Raw genomic sequence first — 21,062 nt, 5'->3', positions numbered from 1 at the left:
TATCAGAACAACTCTGGGGTTCCATTCAGTCTCTCCAGGTAGGGATTAAACAGCAGATATCAGAACGACTCTGGGGTTCCATTCAGTCTCTCCAGGCAGGGATTAAACAGCAGATATCAGAAGGACTCTGGGGTTCCATTCAGTCTCTCCAGGCAGGGATTAAACAGCAGATATCAGAAGACCTCTGGGTTCCATTCAGTCTCTCCAGGCAGGGATTAAACAGCAGATATCAGAAGGACTCTGGGGTTTCCATTCAGTCTCTCCAGGTAGGGATTAAACAGCAGATATCAGAAGACCTCTGGGGTTCCATTCAGTCTCTCCAGGCAGGGATTAAACAGCAGATTATCAGAACGACTCTGGGGGTCCATTCAGTCTCTCCAGGTAGGGATTAAACAGCAGATATCAGAAGACCTCTGGGGTTCCATTCAGTCTCTCCAGGCAGGGATTAAACAGCAGATATCAGAACGACTCTGGGGTTCCATTCAGTCTCTCCAGGTAGGGACTAAACAGCAGATATGAGAAGACTTCTGGGGTTCCATTCAGTCTCTCCAGGCAGGGATTAAACAGCAGATATCAGAAGACTTCTGGGGTTCCATTCAGTCTCTCCAGGCATGGATTAAACAGAAGATATCAGAAGGACTCTGGGGTTTCCATTCAGTCTCTCCAGGCAGGGATTAAACAGCAGATATCAGAAGACCTCTGGGGTTCCATTCAGTCTCTCCAGGCAGGGATTAAACAGCAGATATCAGAACGACTCTGGGGTTCCATTCAGTCTATCCAGGTAGGTACTAAACAGCAGATATGAGAAGACTTCTGGGGTTCCATTCAGTCTCTCCAGGCAGGGATTAAACAGCAGATATCAGAAGACTTCTGGGGTTCCATTCAGTCTCTCCAGGGAGGGATTAAACAACAGATAGCAGAAGACCTCTGGGTTCCATTCAGTCTCTCCAGGCAGGGATTAAACAGCAGATATCAGAAGGACTCTGGGGTTCCATTCAGTCTCTCCAGGCAGGGATTAAACAGCAGATATAAGAAGGACTCTGGGGTTCAATTCAGTCTCTCCAGGTAGGGATTAAACAGCAGATATCAGAAGACCTCTGGGGTTCCATTCAGTCTCTCCAGGCATGGATTAAACAGCAGATATCAGAAGGACTCTGGGGTTTCATTCAGTCTCTCCAGGCAGGGATTAAACAGCAGATATCAGAAGGACTCTGGGGTTCCATTCAGTCTCTCCAGGTAGGGATTAAACAGCAGATATCAGAAGACCTCTGGGGTTCCATTCAGTCTCTCCAGGCAGGGATTAAACAGCAGATATCAGAACGACTCTGGGGGTCCATTCAGTCACTCCAGGTAGGGATTAAACAGCAGATATCAGAAGACCTCTGGGGTTCCATTCAGTTTCTCCAGGCAGGGATTAAACAGCAGATATCAGAACGACTCTGGGGTTCCATTCAGTCTCTCCAGGTAGGGACTAAACAGCAGATATGAGAAGACTTCTGGGGTTCCATTCAGTCTCTCCAGGGAGGGATTAAACAGCAGATATCAGAAGACCTCTGGGTTCCATTCAGTCTCTCCAGGCAGGGATTAAACAGCAGATATCAGAAGGACTCTGGGGTTCCATTCAGTCTCTCCAGGCAGGGATTAAACAGCAGATATCAGAAGGACTCTGGGGTTCAATTCAGTCTCTCCAGGTAGGGATTAAACAGCAGATATCAGAAGACCTCTGGGGTTCCATTCAGTCTCTCCAGGCATGGATTAAACAGCAGATATCAGAACGACTCTGGGGTTCCATTCAGTCTCTCCAGGTAGGGATTAAACAGCAGATATCAGAAGGACTCTGGGGTTCCATTCAGTCTCTCCGGGTAGGGATTAAACAGCAGATATCAGAACGACTCTGGAGTTCCATTCAGTCTCTCCAGGCAGGGATTAAACAGCAGATATCAGAATGACTCTGGCGTTCCATTCAGTCTCTCCAGGCATGGATTAAACAGCAGATATCAGAAGGACTCTGGGGTTTCCATTCAGTCTCTCCAGGTAGGGATTAAACAGCAGATATCAGAAGACCTCTGGGGTTCCATTCAGTCTCTCCAGGCAGGGATTAAACAGCAGATATCAGAACGACTCTGGGGGTCCATTCAGTCTCTCCAGGTAGGGATTAAACAGCAGATATCAGAAGACCTCTGGGGTTCCATTCAGTCTCTCCAGGCAGGGATTAAACAGCAGATATCAGAACGACTCTGGGGTTCCATTCAGTCTCTCCAGGCAGGGATTAAACAGCAGATATCAGAACGACTCTGGGGTTCCATTCAGTCTCTCCAGACAGGGATTAAACAGCAGATATCAGAAGGACTCTGGCGTTCCATTCAGTCTCTCCAGGTAGGGATTAAACAGCAGATATCAGAAGGACTCTGGGGTTCCATTCAGTCTCTCCAGGTAGGGATTAAACAGCAGATATCAGAACGACTCTGGGGTTCCATTCAGTCTCTCCAGGTAGGGATTAAACAGCAGATATCAGAACGACTCTGGGGTTCCATTCAGTCTCTCCAGGCAGGGATTAAACAGCAGATATCAGAAGGAATCTGGGGTTCCATTCAGTCTCTCCAGGTAGGGATTAAACAGCAGATATCAGAAGACCTCTGGGGTTCCATTCAGTCTCTCCAGGCAGGGATTGAACAGCAGATATCAGAACAACTCTGGGGTTCCATTCAGTCTCTCCAGGTAGGGATTAAACAGCAGATATCAGAACGACTCTGGGGTTCCATTCAGTCTCTCCAGGCAGGGATTAAACAGCAGATATCAGAAGGACTCTGGGGTTCCATTCAGTCTCTCCAGGCAGGGATTAAACAGCAGATATCAGAAGACCTCTGGGTTCCATTCAGTCTCTCCAGGCAGGGATTAAACAGCAGATATCAGAAGGACTCTGGGGTTTCCATTCAGTTTCTCCAGGTAGAGATTAAACAGCAGATATCAGAAGACCTCTGGGGTTCCATTCAGTCTCTCCAGGCAGGGATTAAACAGCAGATATCAGAACGACTCTGGGGGTCCATTCAGTCTCTCCAGGTAGGGATTAAACAGCAGATATCAGAAGACCTCTGGGGTTCCATTCAGTCTCTCCAGGCAGGGATTAAACAGCAGATATCAGAACGACTCTGGGGTTCCATTCAGTCTCTCCAGGCAGGGATTAAACAGCAGATATCAGAACGACTCTGGGGTTCCATTCAGTCTCTCCAGACAGGGATTAAACAGCAGATATCAGAAGGACTCTGGCGTTCCATTCAGTCTCTCCAGGTAGGGATTAAACAGCAGATATCAGAAGGACTCTGGGGTTCCATTCAGTCTCTCCAGGTAGGGATTAAACAGCAGATATCAGAACGACTCTGGGGTTCCATTCAGTCTCTCCAGGTAGGGATTAAACAGCAGATATCAGAACGACTCTGGGGTTCCATTCAGTCTCTCCAGGCAGGGATTAAACAGCAGATATCAGAAGGACTCTGGGGTTCCATTCAGTCTCTCCAGGTAGGGATTAAACAGCAGATATCAGAAGACCTCTGGGGTTCCATTCAGTCTCTCCAGGCAGGGATTAAACAGCAGATATCAGAACAACTCTGGGGTTCCATTCAGTCTCTCCAGGTAGGGATTAAACAGCAGATATCAGAAGACCTCTGGGGTTCCATTCAGTCTCTCCAGGCAGGGATTAAACAGCAGATATCAGAACAACTCTGGGGTTCCATTCAGTCTCTCCAGGTAGGGATTAAACAGCAGATATCAGAAGGACTCTGGGGTTCCATTCAGTCTCTCCAGGCAGGGATTAAACAGCAGATATCAGAAGGACTCTGGGGTTCCATTCAGTCTCTCCAGGTAGGGATTAAACAGCAGATATCAGAACGACTCTGGGGTTCCATTCAGTCTCTCCAGGCAGGGATTAAACAGCAGATATCAGAAGGACTCTGGGGTTCCATTCAGTCTCTCCAGGTAGGGATTAAACAGCAGATATCAGAAGACCTCTGGGGTTCCATTCAGTCTCTCCAGGCAGGGATTAAACAGCAGATATCAGAACAACTCTGGGGTTCCATTCAGTCTCTCCAGGTAGGGATTAAACAGCAGATATCAGAACGACTCTGGGGTTCCATTCAGTCTCTCCAGGTAGGGATTAAACAGCAGATATCAGAACGACTCTGGGGTTCCATTCAGTCTCTCCAGGCAGGGATTAAACAGCAGATATCAGAAGGACTCTGGGGTTCTATTCAGTCTCTCCAGGCAGGGATTAAACAGCAGATATCAGAAGACCTCTGGGGTTCCATTCAGTCTCTCCAGGCATTCAAGGAACAAACAACTAACTGGGAACATTGAGCACCGAGGGAGATGATGCACCAAGTTAATATTTCGACGAGACAGCAATTTACCTAGGCACAAACTCACAGATGGGAGTCCACACACACACATTTGTCATCTCCACCCAGCTGATATTATCTGAGTTAAACATCCATAATGATTCATTAGAGCCCACCAAGGTGTGCTTACTCTCCTCCTATTCTCCACCTCTCTCTCTCTCTCTCTCTCTTTCTCTCTCTCTCTCTCTAACTCATTGTATCCTGTTGAGGTGAGTTTTTAAATCCCCCCCCAGAGACACAGACTGTCTGCCACCATCATGAATCACTTATGGGAATCTGTTATTCCCTTTCTCTATTTTACTCTCTTTCTCTTCTATATTACCATTATCTCTGTGTCTGGGTTTCGGTCTCCTGTCAATCAGTTCCTTGTTTTGTGTTCCCTCTCTTTATCTCTACCCGTTATATCCTAAGAGAACCAGGTTTGGATTGAGAAGAGCCCCTAGGGAGTCTTTGCAGCAAAAACCACTGAGCTATAGTTACTTGAGTTGAACTTTGCTTGAGTTCCCCCAAAACACATATTTTTTCTGATCAGGAGAACATCAAAAATGCATCAGGTCACTCCAAACAGAACCCTCTCCTGAAAGCCTGTCTTTCCTCTGAAGTAGAGACCGTTCTCGTCTCTTTACTTTGAAGCCTGTACATACCCTCCCAGGAACACACACATACCAGCATGTCTCTTTTCTTTGAAGTACAAAAATCCTTTACTCCATCATCATGGGACGAGAGGAAAAGGTAGGGGGTCTGTATCTTTGTGTGTGTGTTTGTTTGTGTGTGTCTGTAAGCCAATATCTAGCACATGTCCTGACTGCAGAATAACCTCACAGAGGGAGGGAGAAGAGAGGAGAAGAGAGGAGAGGAGAAGAGAGGAGAGGAGAAGAGAAGAGAGGAGAGGAGAAGAGAGGATAAGGGAAGAAAGGAGAGGAGAGGAGAGCAGAGCAGAGCAGAGCAGAGGAGAGGAGAGGAGAGGAGAGGAGAGGAGAGGAGGGGAGAGGAGAGGAGAGGAGAGGATAAGCGAAGAGAGGAGAGGAGAAGGGAGGAAGAGAGAAGAGAAGAGAAGAAAGGAGAAGAGAAGGGAGGAGGGGTGGGAGAGGAGAGGAGAGAGGAAGAGAGGAGAGGAGAGAGGCAGAGAGGAGAGGAGAGAGGCAGAGAGGAGAGGGGAAGAGAGGAGAGAGAAAGAGAGAAGAGAGGAAGAGAGGAGAGGGGAAGAGAGGAGGAAAGAGGAGAGAGGAAGAGATGAGAGGGGAAGAGAGGAGAGGGGAAGAGAGGAGAGGAGAGAGGCAGAGAGGAGAGGGGAAGAGAGGAGAGAGAAAGAGAGAAGAGAGGAAGAGATGAGAGGGGAAGAGAAGAGAGGGAAAGAGATGAGAGGGGACGAGATGAGAAGAGACGAGAGGAGAGGAGAAGAGAGGAGAGGAGAGGAGAGAAGAAAGGAGAAGAGAAGAGAGGAGGGGTGGAGAGAGGAGGAGAGGAGAGGAGAGGAGAGAGGCAGAGAGGAGAGGAGTGAGGCAGAGAGAAGAGAGGAAGAGATTAGAGGGGAAGAGAGGAGAGGAGAGAGAAGAGAGGAGAGGAGAGAGGCAGAGAGGAGAGGAGTGAGGCAGAGAGAAGAGAGGAGAGATTAGAGGGGAAGAGAGGAGAGGAGAAGAGAGGAGAGGAGAGGAGAAGAGAAGAGAGGAGAGGAGAGGAGAGGAGAAGAGAAGAGAGGAGAAGAGAGGATAAGAGAAGAGAAGAAAAGGAGGAGGGATGGGAGAGGAGAGGAGAGAGGAAGAGAGGAGAGGAGAGGAGAGAGGCAGAGAGGAGAGGAGTGAGGCAGAGAGAAGAGAGGAAGAGATTAGAGGGGAAGAGAGGAGAGGAGAAGAGAAGAGAGGAGAGGAGAGAGGCAGAGAGGAGAGGAGTGAGGCAGAGAGAAGAGAGGAAGAGATTAGAGGGGAAGAGAGGAGAGGAGAAGAGAGGAGAGGAGAGGAGAAGAGAGGAGAGGAGAGGAGAGGAGAAGAGAAGAGAGGAGAAGAGAGGATAAGAGAAGAGAAGAAAAAGGGAGGAGGGATGGGAGAGGAGAGGAGAGAGGAAGGGAGGAGAGGAGAGGAGAGAGGCAGAGAGGAGAGGAGAGAGGCAGAGAGGAGAGAGGCAGAGGAGAGGAGGAGAGAGGCAGAGAGGAGAGGAGTGAGGCAGAGAGAAGAGAGGAAGAGATTAGAGGGGAAGAGAGGAGAGGGGAAGAGATGAGAGGGGAAGAGATGAGAGGAAAGGAGAGGGGAAGAGAGGAGAGGAGAAGAGAGGATAAGAGAAGAGAAGAAAAGGGAGGAGGGATGGGAGAGGAGAGGAGAGAGGAAGGGAGGAGAGGAGAGGAGAGAGGCAGAGAGGAGAGGAGAGAGGCAGAGAGGAGAGGGGAAGAGAGGAGAGAGAAAGAGAGAAGAGAGAAAGAGAGAAGAGAGGAAGAGTGGAGAGGAGAAGAGAAGAGAGGAGGGGTGGGAGAGGAGAGAGGAAGAGAGGAGAGGAGAGGAGAGAGGCAGAGAGGAGAGGAGTGAGGCAGAGAGAAGAGAGGAGAGGGGAAGAGATGAGAGGGGAAGAGATGAGAAGAGAAGAGAGGATAAGAGAAGAGAAGAAAAGGGAGGAGGGATGGGAGAGGAGAGGAGAGAGGCAGAGAGGAGAGGAGAGAGGCAGAGAGGAGAGGGGAAGAGAGGAGAGGGGAAGAGAGGAGAGGGGAAGAGATGAGAGGAAAGGAGAGGGGAGAGGAGAGAGGAGAGGAGAGGAGAAGAGAGGAGAGGAGAGGAGAAGAGAAGAGAGGAGAAGAGAGGATAAGAGAAGAGAAGAAAAGGGAGGAGGGATGGGAGAGGAGAGGAGAGAGGAAGGGAGGAGAGGAGAGGAGAAGAGAGGAGAGGAGAGGAGACGAGAGGACAAGAGAAGAGAGGAGAAGAGAGGATAAGAGAAGAGAAGAAAAGGGAGGAGGGATGGGAGAGGAGAGGAGAGAGGAAGGGAGGAGAGGAGAGGACAGAGGCAGAGAGGAGAGGAGAGAGGCAGAGAGGAGAGGGGAAGAGAGGAGAGAGAAAGAGAGAAGAGAGGAAGAGAGGAGAGGGGAAGAGAGGAGAGGGGAAGAGAGGAGAGAGGAAGAGAGGAGAGGGGAAGAGAGGAGAGGGATAACACATACATGTAGATGGTGGACAATCTATTCCTAATACAGAATGTATGTCTGTCTCTTACCAACTGAATACTGTTGTGGATGGAGTTTGGCTGTTTTAAATGGTGTAAAATAAGCATGTTTTTTTCCAATTATCTTGTTGATTGATGACCAACCAAGAGCATTGGGCATGACTACAACAGAAGAACCATATCTCCACCTTAAAACAACCCTTGCTGCTTTGTTCTGTCCAATCTGCAGCCTGCTAATTTCCCCAGACCACAGAACAGTAGTTCACTTGACTCCCAATTAATGCCTTTGTTGTTTGCTTAAGAATCTTTTCCGGTAAATATTTATCTATCCTTCCGATCATGCATGCAGGAGAAGAGGGGAAGAGAGGAGAGGAGATAGGAAGAGAGGAGAGGGGAAGAGAGGAGAGTAGAGGAGAGGGGAGTTTAAGAGAGGAGAGGAGAGGAGAGGGGAGAATGGAGAGGAGAAGAGGAGAGAAGAGAGGAGAAGAGATAAGAAGAGAAGAGAGGAGAAGAGAGAAGAGAAGAGAGAAGAAGAGAAGAGAGAAGAAAAGAGAGGAGAAGAGAAGAGAAGAGAAGAGAGGAGAAGAGAGGAGAAGAAAAGAGAGGAGAAGAGAAGAGAGAAGAAGAGGAGAGAGGAGAACAGAAGAGAAGAGAGGAGAAGAGAAATGAAGAGGAAAGAAGAGAGGAGTATGTGTTCCTACCTGCCAGAAGATGTTATCGATGGTGCTTCCAAGGAAACCTTCTCTGGTCTCAGACGACAGCAGTTTGGGTCCCAATATCGTCACAAACTCCTCAAAGTCAACCTGACCATCACCTAGGCACCACACACACACACACACACACACACACACACACACACACACACACACACACACACACACCACACACACACACACACACACACACAAACAAACAACCTTCATTAGTGTGCTTGTACCACATGACCACATGAACACTTGACCATATGGCCACATGACAATTAAATGTTGAAAATTGAAGTGACATCTTCTTTTTCTCTTTTGTACTGAAGTTTTTCTCATGATCTGGTTTAGGATTAAGAGTTTATAGTTGTGTTGTTGGGGGTTGTGTGTTAAACAGAATAGTCTGGATTGATCCCCAGGCTATCAAGGAGAGCACCTTGTATGGTGCTGATGGTTTACACAGAGAATCTGGTAATACTGGTGAACACAGACACAGTGGACATACACTATGAACCCGCCCTCCCACACTGCTGAGACCAGGAGGTGTCACTGACTCATTAACCTTGGAAAATATCTATTTAGCAAATCAGATATTAAGACTCAGTGTGAGACCTACTAGAGCAACACCGCCCCTTTAAGATTCTGAGCCTGTCTGGCAGGGTTGGTCCTCCAAAGCCAGAGCCCCCTGATGGGAGAGCATCATATACAAGGATATTCTCAAAGCTGCTAATGAGAACCTTGACCACCTTGTACCTAGCCGGTGGGGTGCCCCCACCCAGGTAGTGGTAGTGCTGGCAACACTAGCTGCAGTAACCCATGGGGAGGGGGGTCACACTCGGACAATCAGAGAGGGGGCATATTATTGAGGCCCTGGTGGCACCAAATCATTAAAGGTCTGACTGCACAGAGATGTTTGAGAAAATGGTCACAACGGGGGACTTGTGTGTGTGTGTTACAGAGGAAGGGGGTTGGATCTAATCTCCATCACCTAGGACTTGACTTTGTTTAATTAAATCTCACATTTTTGACATTTTTTGCTCAATCTGGAATGCTTTCTCAAACAGCTGTAACGGTATACACATTCATAAATCAGGTCCTTTTTTGAGGTGGGCCTACAGATGTAACAACTGTTGAGCATCTGACCTTATGGTTGATTGTGGGGGAAAGGTGTTGAGTGTGTAACAGTATGTGTGTGTGTGTGTGTGTGTGTGTGTGTGTGTGTGTGTGTGTGTGTGTGTGTGTGTGTGTGTGTGTGTGTGTGTGTGTGTCCCACATCTGTTGCTAATGATGTTAGGGACAATATAGGATGAATCATAATAATTGCTTGCTAAAAAAATAATTGCTTGACAAAAATGTAATGTAATGGCAATCCTGGTTATAGGTAACAATCCTTTTCATGAACTGTCAACATTATTCAGCATATTAATTGGTAATGATGGAGATTAAGATACTCAAGAGTTTTGCTATATATACTGCTCAAAAAAATAAAGGGAACACTTAAACAACACATCCTAGATCTGAATGAAAGAAATAATCTTATTAAATACTTTTTTCTTTACATTGTTGAATGTGCTGACAACAAAATCACACAAAAATAATCAATGGAAATACAATTTATCAACCCATGGAGGTCTGGATTTGGAGTCACACTCAAAATTAAAGTGGAAAACCACACTACAGGCTGATCCAACTTTGATGTAATGTCCTTAAAACAAGTCAAAATGAGGCTCAGTAGTGTGTGTGGCCTCCACGTGCCTGTATGACCTCCCTACAACACCTGGGCATGCTCCTGATGAGGTGGCGGATGGTCTCCTGAGGGATCTCCTCCCAGACCTGGACTAAAGCATCCGCCAACTCCTGGACAGTCTGTGGTGCAACGTGGCGTTGGTGGATGGAGCGAGACATGATGTCCCAGATGTGCTCAATTGGATTCAGGTCTGGGGAACGGGCGGGCCAGTCCATAGCATCAATGCCTTCCTCTTGCAGGAACTGCTGACACACTCCAGCCACATGAGGTCTAGCATTGTCTTGCATTAGGAGGAACCCAGGGCCAACTGCACCAGCATATGGTCTCACAAGGGGTCTGAGGATCTCATCTCGGTACCTAATGGCAGTCAGGCTACCTCTGGCAAGCACATGGAGGGCTGTGCGGCCCCCCAAAGAAATGCCACCCCACACCATGACTGACCCACCGCCAAACCGGTCATGCTGGAAGATGTTGCAGGCAGCAGAATGTTCTCCACGGCGTCTCCAGACACTGTCACGTCTGTCACGTGCTCAGTGTGAACCTGCTTTCATCTGTGAAGAGCACAGGGCGCCAGTGGCGAATTTGCCAATCTTGGTGTTCTCTGGCAAATGCCAAACGTCCTGCACGGTGTTGGGCTGTAAGCACAACCCCCACCTGTGGATGTCGGGCCCTCATACCACCCTCATGGAGTCTGTTTCTGACCGTGAGCAGACACATGCACATTTGTGGCCTGCTGGAGGTAATTTTGCAAGGCTCTGGCAGTGCTTCTCCTGCTCCTCCTTACACAAAGGCGGAGGTAGCGGTCCTGCTCCTGGGTTGTTGCCCTCCTACTGCCTCCTCCACGTCTCCTGATGTACTGGCCTTTCTTCTGGTAGCGCCACCATGCTCTGGACACTACGCTGACAGACACAGCAAACCTTCTTGCCACAGCTCGCATTGATGTGCCATCCTGGATGAGCTGCACTACCTGAGCCACTTGTGTGGGTTGTAGACTCCGTCTCATGCTACCACTAGAGTGAAAGCACCGCCAGCATTCAAAAGTGACCAAAACATCAGCCAGGAAGCATAGGAACTGAGAAGTGGTCTGTGGTCCCCACCTGCAGAACCACTCCTTTATTGGGGGTGTCTTGCTAATTGCCTATAATTTCCACCTGTTGTCTATTCCATTTGCACAACAGCATGTGAAATTTGGTGTCAATCAGTGTTGCTTCCTAAGTGGACAGTTTGATTTCACAGAAGTGTGATTGACTTGGAGTTACATTGTGTTGTTTAAGTGTTCCCTTTATTTTTTTGAGCAGTGTATATATAAAGCAAATTGAGGTGAGAGTATTGGAGATGTTTTGGCGGTTGATCTGCTTCTGTTCAGTGGGTGTGCTCTTTTCGAAAGTCCCGGTCTCTCTCCGGGGGGCCTAGGGATCCTGGAGGACGGGTGTGGTCTGCCGGTTGTCGATGACAACCCAACTAGGAATGGGGGAGGGGCATATGCGGGTGGAATAGTGGGGACCAATTGGAGGGTTACTTAGTAGCAATGCAAATATCATGGTACAGTTACATGGACACTCAATCATTACCGTACTTTTTTAATGGAACATTTACAAACATATATTATGATAAATAGATAAATGGTGAAATAAGTATAGCCAGTTATGATTGTAATGGCTTAGCTTATAATAAGAAAAGATGAACAATATTTACCTGGCTCAAAGAGAAGGAATATAATATCTATTGTTTACAGGAAACAATTATTGATTGGATGATAACTTGTTTTTAACTAGGACAGAGAAATGTATAACTGAATTTTTCAGACATACAGCAAATCTACGTATTGCATGGGACACTTTTAAATGTGCTTTTAGAGGCCATGCAATTCAGTATTATCTCTAAAACAAAATACATTTAGGTCAAAATAGTCCATTCTAACAAAGGAAATTGAAGGACTAACAGTACAGTTAGATAGCAATAAAAACTGTACCATAGAGGCTCACGTTAGAGGAAAAACAAAAATTGGAACTTATTCAAGAAAGATCCAGTGTAATATATTATAAAAAATAAAGTGAACTGGATGGAATATGGTGAAAAAATTCACCAAATTATTTTTTTAATCTTGAACATTGAAATGCTACCAAAAATGATTTACAGAAACTTGTTACAAATGATGGAGTCACCTGTGATTCACCAAATTAGATTTTGAAAGAGAAAGCAAAGTAATTGAAGCATATGTTTTCGTTTCAGTCTCCTCCATCTTCACTAACCGAAGCTAATTGTATGGATTTTTTCCTATTAATATAAAATTAACATCTGTACAGAAAGACTCATGTGAAGGCCAAATTACAGAGGAGGAACTTCTTGATGCAATTAAAGCCTTGAAGTCCGGGAAAACTCCAGGGTTGGATGTCATACCAGTTCAGGTATACCAAACTTTTTTTTTATATACTCAGAGGACCGTTACTAGCATGTTTTAAACACTCCAATGTAAATGTGTCACTGTGGACCGTCTCAGGAGGTTCCGGACTGGGGACCGTCGCTGCAGGCTCCGTGCCATGGATCATCACTACAGGTTCCGCGCCATGGATCATCACTGGAGGCTTTGTGCCATGGATCATCACTGGAGGCTCCGGGCCATGGATCATCACTGGAGGCTCTGTGCCATGGATCATCCCTACAGGTTTCAGACCATAGATCATCACTGGAGGCTTCTTTCATGGAGCTGGAATAGGTCTCACCGGACTAGAGAACGTCGCTGAGAGTTCTGGACTAGGGAACGTCACTGGAGGCCGGGTGCGCGGCGCAGGCACAGGGTATACTGGGCCGTGGAGGCGCACTGGAGGTCTGGAGCTTATGGCTGACACAACCCGTCTTGGCTGGATCAACTCCGTAGCTTGGCAAGGGCGGAGCGCTGGCACAGCACGAACTGGGCTGTGCAGACGCACTGGCAACACAGTGCGCAGAACTGGCGCAGGATATACTGGACCGTGGAGGCGCACTGGAAGTCTGGAGTGTATGGCTGGCACAACCCGTCTTTGCTGGATGCTCAACCCAGCTCGACAACTGCAGGGTGCGGGCACAGATCGCACCGGCCTGTGAGTGCGTACTGGCGACACAGTGCGCATCACCGCATAACACGGTGCTTGCCTTTTCACTCGCTCCCCACGGTAAGCACGATGGAAGCTCGAGAGGCACCCCCCAAAAAAATTGGGGAGCACACGGGGAGTTTGGCAGAGTCAGAGTGGAGACCTGAGCCAACTCCCCGTGTGCCCCCCAATTCTTTTGGGGGGTGCCTCTCGAGCTTCCATCGTTGGGCTAGCTCCTCATAGCATCGCCGTTCCGCTTGTGCCGTCTCCCCCTGCTTCCATGGCAGGGTCTTGTCCCCTGCCATTACCTCCTCCCAGGTCCAGGACGTCCTCCACTCTCTCTTCTTCCGAGCCCAGGATCCCTGCTCCTCCTGGGCACACTGCTTGGTCCTTTTGTGGTGGGTGATTCAGGACTAGTGGACCAAAGTGCAGCGTGTGACTAGTTGCACATGTTATTTACTCTGTGAAACGTATGCAATACATCAAAATAACTGAATAGACAAAAACAACAAACCGTGACGCAGAGGAGAACAAACACTACTCAAAAATAATCACCCACAAAATCCAGGAAGAAAAACCCCTACTTAAATATGATCTCCAATTAGAGACAACGAGGACCAGCTGCCTCCAATTCTAGATCATCCCAAACAAGCCAACATAGAAATACAAAAACTAGAACCTAAGAACATAGAAATAGAAAACATAGAAAAACACAAAACACCCCCTGTCACGCCCTGACCTACTCTACCATAGAAAATAACACCTTACTATAGTCAGGACGTGACAAAATGGTAGATTATCAGACACACAACAAGGTTAGATTTCATTATTACTGAAACAGGATACGTGGGAAATATAAAGATCCAGTCCACTTAAAAAGTTGGAGGCCCCTTACACTTCAGTGTTGTGATGCAAAAATTCTAGCAAAATGTATAGCGCATAGAATTAAAAAGGTATTGTCGGAAATTATTAATTCTAATCAGACAGTTTTTTTACATGGACGATACATTGGAGATAATATAAGGCAAGTACTGGAAACAATAGAACACTATGAAAAATCTGGGAAACCAGGGCTGCTATTCATAGCTGACTTTGAAAAGGCCTTTGATAAACTACGACTGGAGTTAATATATAAATGCCTGGAACATTTCAATTCTGGAGAATCTCTTATGAAATGGGTTAAAATCATGTATAGTAACCCGAGGTGTACAGTAGTAAATAATGGCTACTTCTCAGAAAGTTTGAAACTGTCAAGAGGAGTAAAACAAGGTTGTTCACTATCTGCATATCTATTTTTTATGGCCATCGAAATGCTAGCTATTAAAATCATATCCAACAATAATATCAAGGGATTAGAAATCCAGGGCTTAAAAACAAAGGTGTCATTGTATGCTTTCTTTTAAATCCACAACTTGGATACTTTTTCTAGCCTTTCTGGATTACAATCAAATTATGATACAGTGGCTTGCGAAAGTATTCATCCCCCTTGGCATTTTTCCTATTTTGTTGCCTTACAACCTGGAATTAAAATAGATTTTTGTAGGGTTTGTATCATTTCATTTACACAACATGCCTACCACTTGGAAGATGCAAAATATTTTTTATTGTGAAAGAAACAAGAAATATGACAAAGAAACAGAAAACCCGAGTGTGCATAACTATTCACCCCCCAAAAGGCAATACTTTGTAGAGCCACCTTTTTCAGCAATTACAGCTGCAAGTCTCTTGGGGTATGTCTCTATAAGCTTGGCACATCTAGCCACTGGGATTTTTGCCCATTCTTCAAGGCAAAACTGCTCCAGCTCCTTCAAGTTGGATGGGTTCTGCTGGTGTACAGCAATCTTTAAGTAATACCACAGATTCTCAATTGGATTGAGGTCTGAGCTTTGACTAGGCCATTCCAAGACATTTAAATGTTTCCCCTTAAACCACTTGAGTGTTGCTTTAGCAGTATGCTTAGGGTCATTGTCCTGCTGGAAGGTGAACCTCCGTCCCAGTCTCAAATCTCTGGATGACTGAAACAGGTTTCCCTCAAGAATATCCGTGTATTTAGCGCCATCCATCATTCCTTCAATTCTGACCAGTATCCCAGTCCCTGCCAATGAAAAACATCACCACAGCATAATGCTGCCACCAACATGATTCACTGTGGGGATTGTGTTCTCGGGGTGATGGGAGGTGTTGGGTTTGCTCCAGATATAGCGTTTTCCTTGATGGCAAAAAAACTCAATTTTAGTCTCATCTGACCAGAGTACCTCCTTCCATACGTTTGGGGAGTCTCCCACATGCGTTTTGGTGAACACCTTATTTTTTTCTTTAAGCAATGGCTTTTTTTCTGGCCACTCTTCCATAAAGCCCAGCTCTGTGGAGTGTATGGCTTAAAGTGGTCCTATGGACAGATACTCCAATCTCTGCTGTGGAGCTTCGCAGCTCCTTCAGGGTGATCTTTGGTTGCTTTGTTGCGTCTCTGATTAATGGCCTCATTGCCTGGTCCGTGAGTTTTGGTGGGCGGCACTCTCTTGGCAGGTTTGTCGTGGTGCCATATTCTTTCAATTTTTTAAGAATGGATTTAATGGTGCTCCATGGGATGTTCAAAGTTTCTGATATTTTTTTATAACCCAACCCTGATGTCCACAACTTTGTCCCTGACCTGTTTGGAGAGCTCCTTGGTCTTTATAGTGCCGCTTGCTTGGTGGTGCCCCTTGCTTAGTGGTGTTGCAGACTCTGGGGCCTTTCAGAACAGGTGTATATACACTGAGATCATGTAACAGATCATATGACACTTAGATTACACACAGGTGGACTTTATTTAACTAATTATGTGACTTCTGACATGACTACCCACCACTGCGACCTGTATGCTCTAGTTGGCTGGCCCTCACTCCATATCCTGTATGCTCTAGTTGGCTGGCCCTCACTACATATCCTGTATGCTCTAGTTGGCTGGCCCTCACTACATATCCTGTATGCTCTAGTTGGCTGGCCCTCACTCCATATCCTGTATGCTCTAGTTGGCTGGCCCTCACTACATATCCTGTATGCTCTCGTTGGCTGGCCCTCACTACATATCCTGTATGCTCTAGTTGGCTGGCACTCACTACATATCCTGTATGCTCTAGTTGGCTGGCCCTCACTACATATCCTGTATGCTCTAGTTGGCTGGCCCTCACTACATATCCTGTATGCTCTAGTAGGCTGGCACTCACTACATATCCTGTATGCTCTCGTTGGCTGGCCCTCACTACATATCCTGTATGCTCTAGTTGGCTGGCACTCACTACATATCCTGTATGCTCTAGTTGGCTGGCCCTCACTACATATCCTGTATGCTCTAGTTGGCTGGCCCTCACTACATATCCTGTATGCTCTAGTTGGCTGGTCCTCACTACATATCCTGTATGCTCTAGTTGGCTGGCCCTTACTACATATCCTGTATGCTCTAGTTGGCTGGCCCTCACTACATATCCGTCACCAAAACCACTGGCTCCAGGTCATCTAGAAGTCTTTGCAAGGTAAAGCCCCACCTTAACTCAGCTCACTGGTCACCATAGCAACACCCACCCGTAGCACGCGCTCCAGCCGGTATGTTGCACTGGTCATCCCCAAAGCCAACACTTACTTTGGCCGCCTTTCCATCCAGTTCTCTGCTGCCAACGACTGGAACAAATTGCAAAAATCTCTGAAGCTGGAGTCTTATATCTCCCCCTCTAACTTTAAGCATCAGCTGTCAGAGCAGCTTACCGATCACTGTACCTGTACACAGCCAATCTGTAAATAGCACACCCAACTACCTCATCCCCATACTATTACTTACCTTCTTGATCTTTTGCACTCCAGTATCTCTACATGCACATTATCATCTGCACATCTATCACTCCAGTATTAATGCTAAATTGTAATTATTTTCACCTCTATGGCCTATTTATTGCCTGCCTACTCTTCTACATTTGCACACACTACATAGATTTTTCTATTTTTCTTTTCTTTTGTGTTATTGACTGTACATTTGTTTATGTGTAACTGTGTGTTGTTGTTTTTGTTGCACTGCTTTGCTTTATCTTGGCCAGGTCACTTAGAAATGTCCTTGTTTTTGTAAATGACTATTGTAGCTGGAAACGGCTGATTTATAGTGGAATATCTACATAGGCGTACAGAGGCCCATTATCAGCAACCATCACTCCTGTGTTCCAATGGCACGTTGTGTTAGCTAATCCAAGTTTATTATTTTAAAAGGCTAATTGATCATTAGAAAAACCTTATGCAATTATGTTAGCACAGCTGAAGCTGTTGTTCTGATTAAAGAAGCAATTAAACTGGCCTTCTTTAGACTAGTTGAGAATCTGGAGCATCAGCATTTGTGGGTTCGATTACAGGCTCAGAATGGCCAGAAACAAATAACTTTCTTCTGAAACTCATCAGTCTATTCTTGCTCTGAGAAATGAAGGCTATTCCATGCGAGAAATTGGCAAGAAACAACATTGCACAACTGAGCAAGAGGACAAGTACATTAGATTGTCTAGTCTGAGAAACAGACGCCTCACAAGTCCTCAACTGGCAGCTTCATTAAATAGTTCTAGGCAGAGTTGTAAAGGAAAAAACATATCTCAGACTGGCCAATAAAAAGAAAAGATTAAGATGGGCAAAAGAACACAGACACTGGACAGAGAAACTCTGCCTAGAAGGCCAGCATCCTGGAGTCGCCTCTTCACTGTTGACGTTGAGACTGGTGTTTTGCGGGAACTATTTAATGAAGCTGCCAGTTGAGGAATTGTGAGGCGTCTACTTCTCAAACTAGACACACTAATGTACATGTCATCTTGCTCAGTTGTGAATATATATATATTTTTTTATTTTTATCCCAAAAAATGTATGGGGGATTGGAAGTGATGCAGACAATTACATTGATGGAAGCCACAATCGATCTGCAATATTAAAGCTGATCTACCCCCTAAAAAAATAAATAATTAAAGACTCAGTGTGTGTCTGTCTCTGTGTCTGTTTATGATAAGCCTTTTGTGTGTGTGTGCGTGTGCGTGTGTGTTTCTCTGTATGTGCCTCACCATCCATGTCTAGTCTCTGCATGATGATGGCCAGCTCCACCTCACTGGGCATGTACCCCAGGGATCTCATAGCCATGCCCAGCTCCTGCTTAGAGATGAACCCGTTCCCATCCCGGTCCAGCACCCGGAACGCCTCCCGGATCTCTGCACAGGGACACAGGCATGAACACAGGCATTAACACATACAAATATACACGCATGAATGTGCGCGCACACACACACACACACACACACAGACAGACAGACAGACAGACAGACAGACAGACAGACAGACAGACAGACAGACAGACAGACAGACAGACAGACAGACAGACAGACAGACAGACAGACAGACAGACAGACAGACAGACAGACAGACAGACAGACAGACAACCTTTCCCTCCCTTTTGTTCCATGTTGGCTGAAGACCTAGATAGCCAGTAACTAGCTAACACCAGACACAGATGAAGACCTAGCTAGCCAGTAACTAGCTAACACCAGACACAGATGAAGACCTAGATAGCCAGTAACTTCCTAACACCAGACACAGATGAAGACCTAGCTAGCCAGTAACTAGCTAACACCAGACACAGATGAAGACCTAGCTAGCCAGTAACTAGCTAACACCAGACACAGATGAAGACCTAGCTAGCCAGTAACTAGCTAACACCAGACACAGATGAAAAGGGAAACATATTTAAGTATCTTTGCCATAGATGAATAGTGTAAACTTGAATTATATTTGCTGACACCTTACAGACAAATTTTGTCCACAGCAGAGTAGCTATCTATCTATATAAACCACGCCCTTCCACAAAAACACGCCTTCTCCGATGTTGGTTACAAGGCAGTGCTTATTTAAATTATTTAAGAGAATATCATGTTACCATTGGTCTATTAAAATGAGAGTTAGGGTGATGTCACCCTATCCCCTTAATTATCCCGCCTCCTGAATCTAGGTGTTTGACATGGGGGAGGGGACCAGTAACTTTATGATCAAACATTATCAATGTAGAAGCAACAGTCATTTTCATACTTTGGTTATCATACTTTGATCTGGTTTCAAACAAATATCATCCAATTTCACGAAAAACTTGATTTTGACTGTTTGTCACCTTTAAGTATTTTTGTGTGGCCTCACCTAAAGTGTGGGCTATTTATACTTTATAAATACTTTCTTAATGTTTTGAGTGACCAGTGTAATTTCTCACTAAAAGATAGACATACCATTGGTAAACATTCCAGCAATACCTGATGCTCCTTAAGGTCTAAAAATAGCATACAACCTATAATTGGTAAATCAATAATGTCACGTCCTGACCAGTATAAGGGGTTATTTGTTATTGTAGTTTGGTCAGGACATGGCAAGGGTGTGTTTGTTTAGAGTGTTTCGGGGTTTGTTGGGCTATGTTCTGTTTTGAGAGGGGTGTTTGTTTAGAGTGTTTCGGGGTTTGTTGGGTTATGTTCTAGTATGTCTATTTCTATGTGGTGTTTGTTGGGTTGACCTTCAATTGGAAGCAGCTGCTCCTAATTGCTTCTAATTGAAGGTCCTATTTAAGAGGGGTGTTTTTTCTATGGGATTTTGTGGGTAGTTGTTTCTTGTTTAGCTGTGTGCCTGACAAGACTGTTATCGTCGTTGTTTTTGTATACATGTGTTTTGTTTCGGTTTTCCTTCTTTCTGCCTATCAAAAAGAAGATGAGTATACACACTCCCGCTGCGTTTTGGTCTAATCCTTACGACACCCGTGACAAATAAGCACACAACATACGATGTTAAAGGAAATATATCAAACATTTTGTCTGAGTTTCCTTTTGTGAGGGTGGAGACTTCCCAAACTGGAACTCCCAATTTTGAAGACATATGGACCTAGAACTGAATCACGCAGCTGGCTAAATTAGGCAAGATTTTAGTTCTGGGTTAATGAAATTGAACTGCTCTAAGGAGTGACTGCTGCAATCCACACTTTTGTTTTGGTAAAAAAGTCACTGCCAAGAAATGCTTATTTTAGCATTTACGGAATTTTTTATTTATTTTACTCAGCATAGGGTGTGTCTGAAGTTACACTATTCAGACCCCTTGACTTTTTCCACATTTTGTAACATTACAGCCTTATTGTCACGTCCTGACCATTAAAGGGATTATTTGTTATTTGAGTTTGGTCAGGACGTGGCAGGGGGTATTTGTTTTATATGGTTCGGGGTGGTTGTGGTTTATTTCTATGTTCTGTCTAGTCATTTGTATTTCTATATTTTGCTAATTGGTGTTGGGGCCTTCAGTTGGAGGCAGCTGTCTATCGTTGCCTCTGATTGAAGGTCCTATAATTAGGAGTATGTTTGTTTTGGGGTTTGTGGGAGATTGTTTCTTGTATTGCTGTGTGTTACCTACAAGACTGTTTTGTCGGCTGTTTATCGTTTTTTCGTGTTTGTTTTGGATTAATAAAAATGAGCATCCACGTACCCGCTGCACCTTGGTCCATCTATTACGACGATCGTGACAGAATCTCCCACCAACCACGGACCAAGCAGCGGAGGAAGGAGCAGCAGGTGGACTATCGGGAATCATGGACATGGGAGGAAATTCTGGACGGGGCTGGACCATGGCACCAGGCTGGGGAATACTGTCGCCCACCGGAGGAGATAGAGGCAGCCAAGGCGCTGGTATGAGGCTTTGTACACGCCGATGGGGAAGCACGAGAGGCACCCCCAATAATTTTTTGGGGGGAGGCACACGGGTAGTTTGGCTGGGCCAAGGGTGAGCCCTAAGCCAGCTCCCCGTGCTTATTATGGGAAGCATTTGGAGTGGAGAGCGCCGGAGTATGCGGTAGTGCGCACGCACAGTCCGGTGCGAGCAATCCCAGCTCCTCGCAAGTGTCGTGCTAGAGTAGGCATCCAGCCTGGAAGGAGGATGCCTGCACAGCGCATCTGGCCACCAGTGCGCCTCCTAGGCCCAGGATACCCTACGCCTGCTCTACGCA

At 46.0% G+C, this 21,062-nt stretch overlaps 1 protein-coding gene across 1 annotated transcript in view; it reads right to left on the bottom strand.

Annotated features, from left to right (window-relative positions):
• The window catches only part of caln2 (calneuron 2), a 73,645-nt gene that overhangs the window by 21,601 nt on the left and 30,982 nt on the right, over window positions 1–21,062 (bottom strand). The window contains exons 3-4 of the mRNA XM_029770230.1: window positions 18,109–18,252; window positions 8,231–8,343 (exon numbers count right to left, since the gene is read on the bottom strand). Of these exons, the coding sequence (XP_029626090.1) occupies window positions 8,231–8,343; window positions 18,109–18,252 (257 nt within the window). The remainder of the gene's footprint in view (window positions 1–8,230; window positions 8,344–18,108; window positions 18,253–21,062) is intronic.

Source organism: Salmo trutta, chromosome 12 (genome assembly GCF_901001165.1).
Source record: "Salmo trutta chromosome 12, fSalTru1.1, whole genome shotgun sequence".
NCBI classification, from domain to species: Eukaryota; Metazoa; Chordata; class Actinopteri; order Salmoniformes; family Salmonidae; genus Salmo; species Salmo trutta.
The sequence above is the reverse complement of the archived record's forward strand: the minus strand, read 5'-3'. Positions and strand labels throughout refer to the sequence as shown.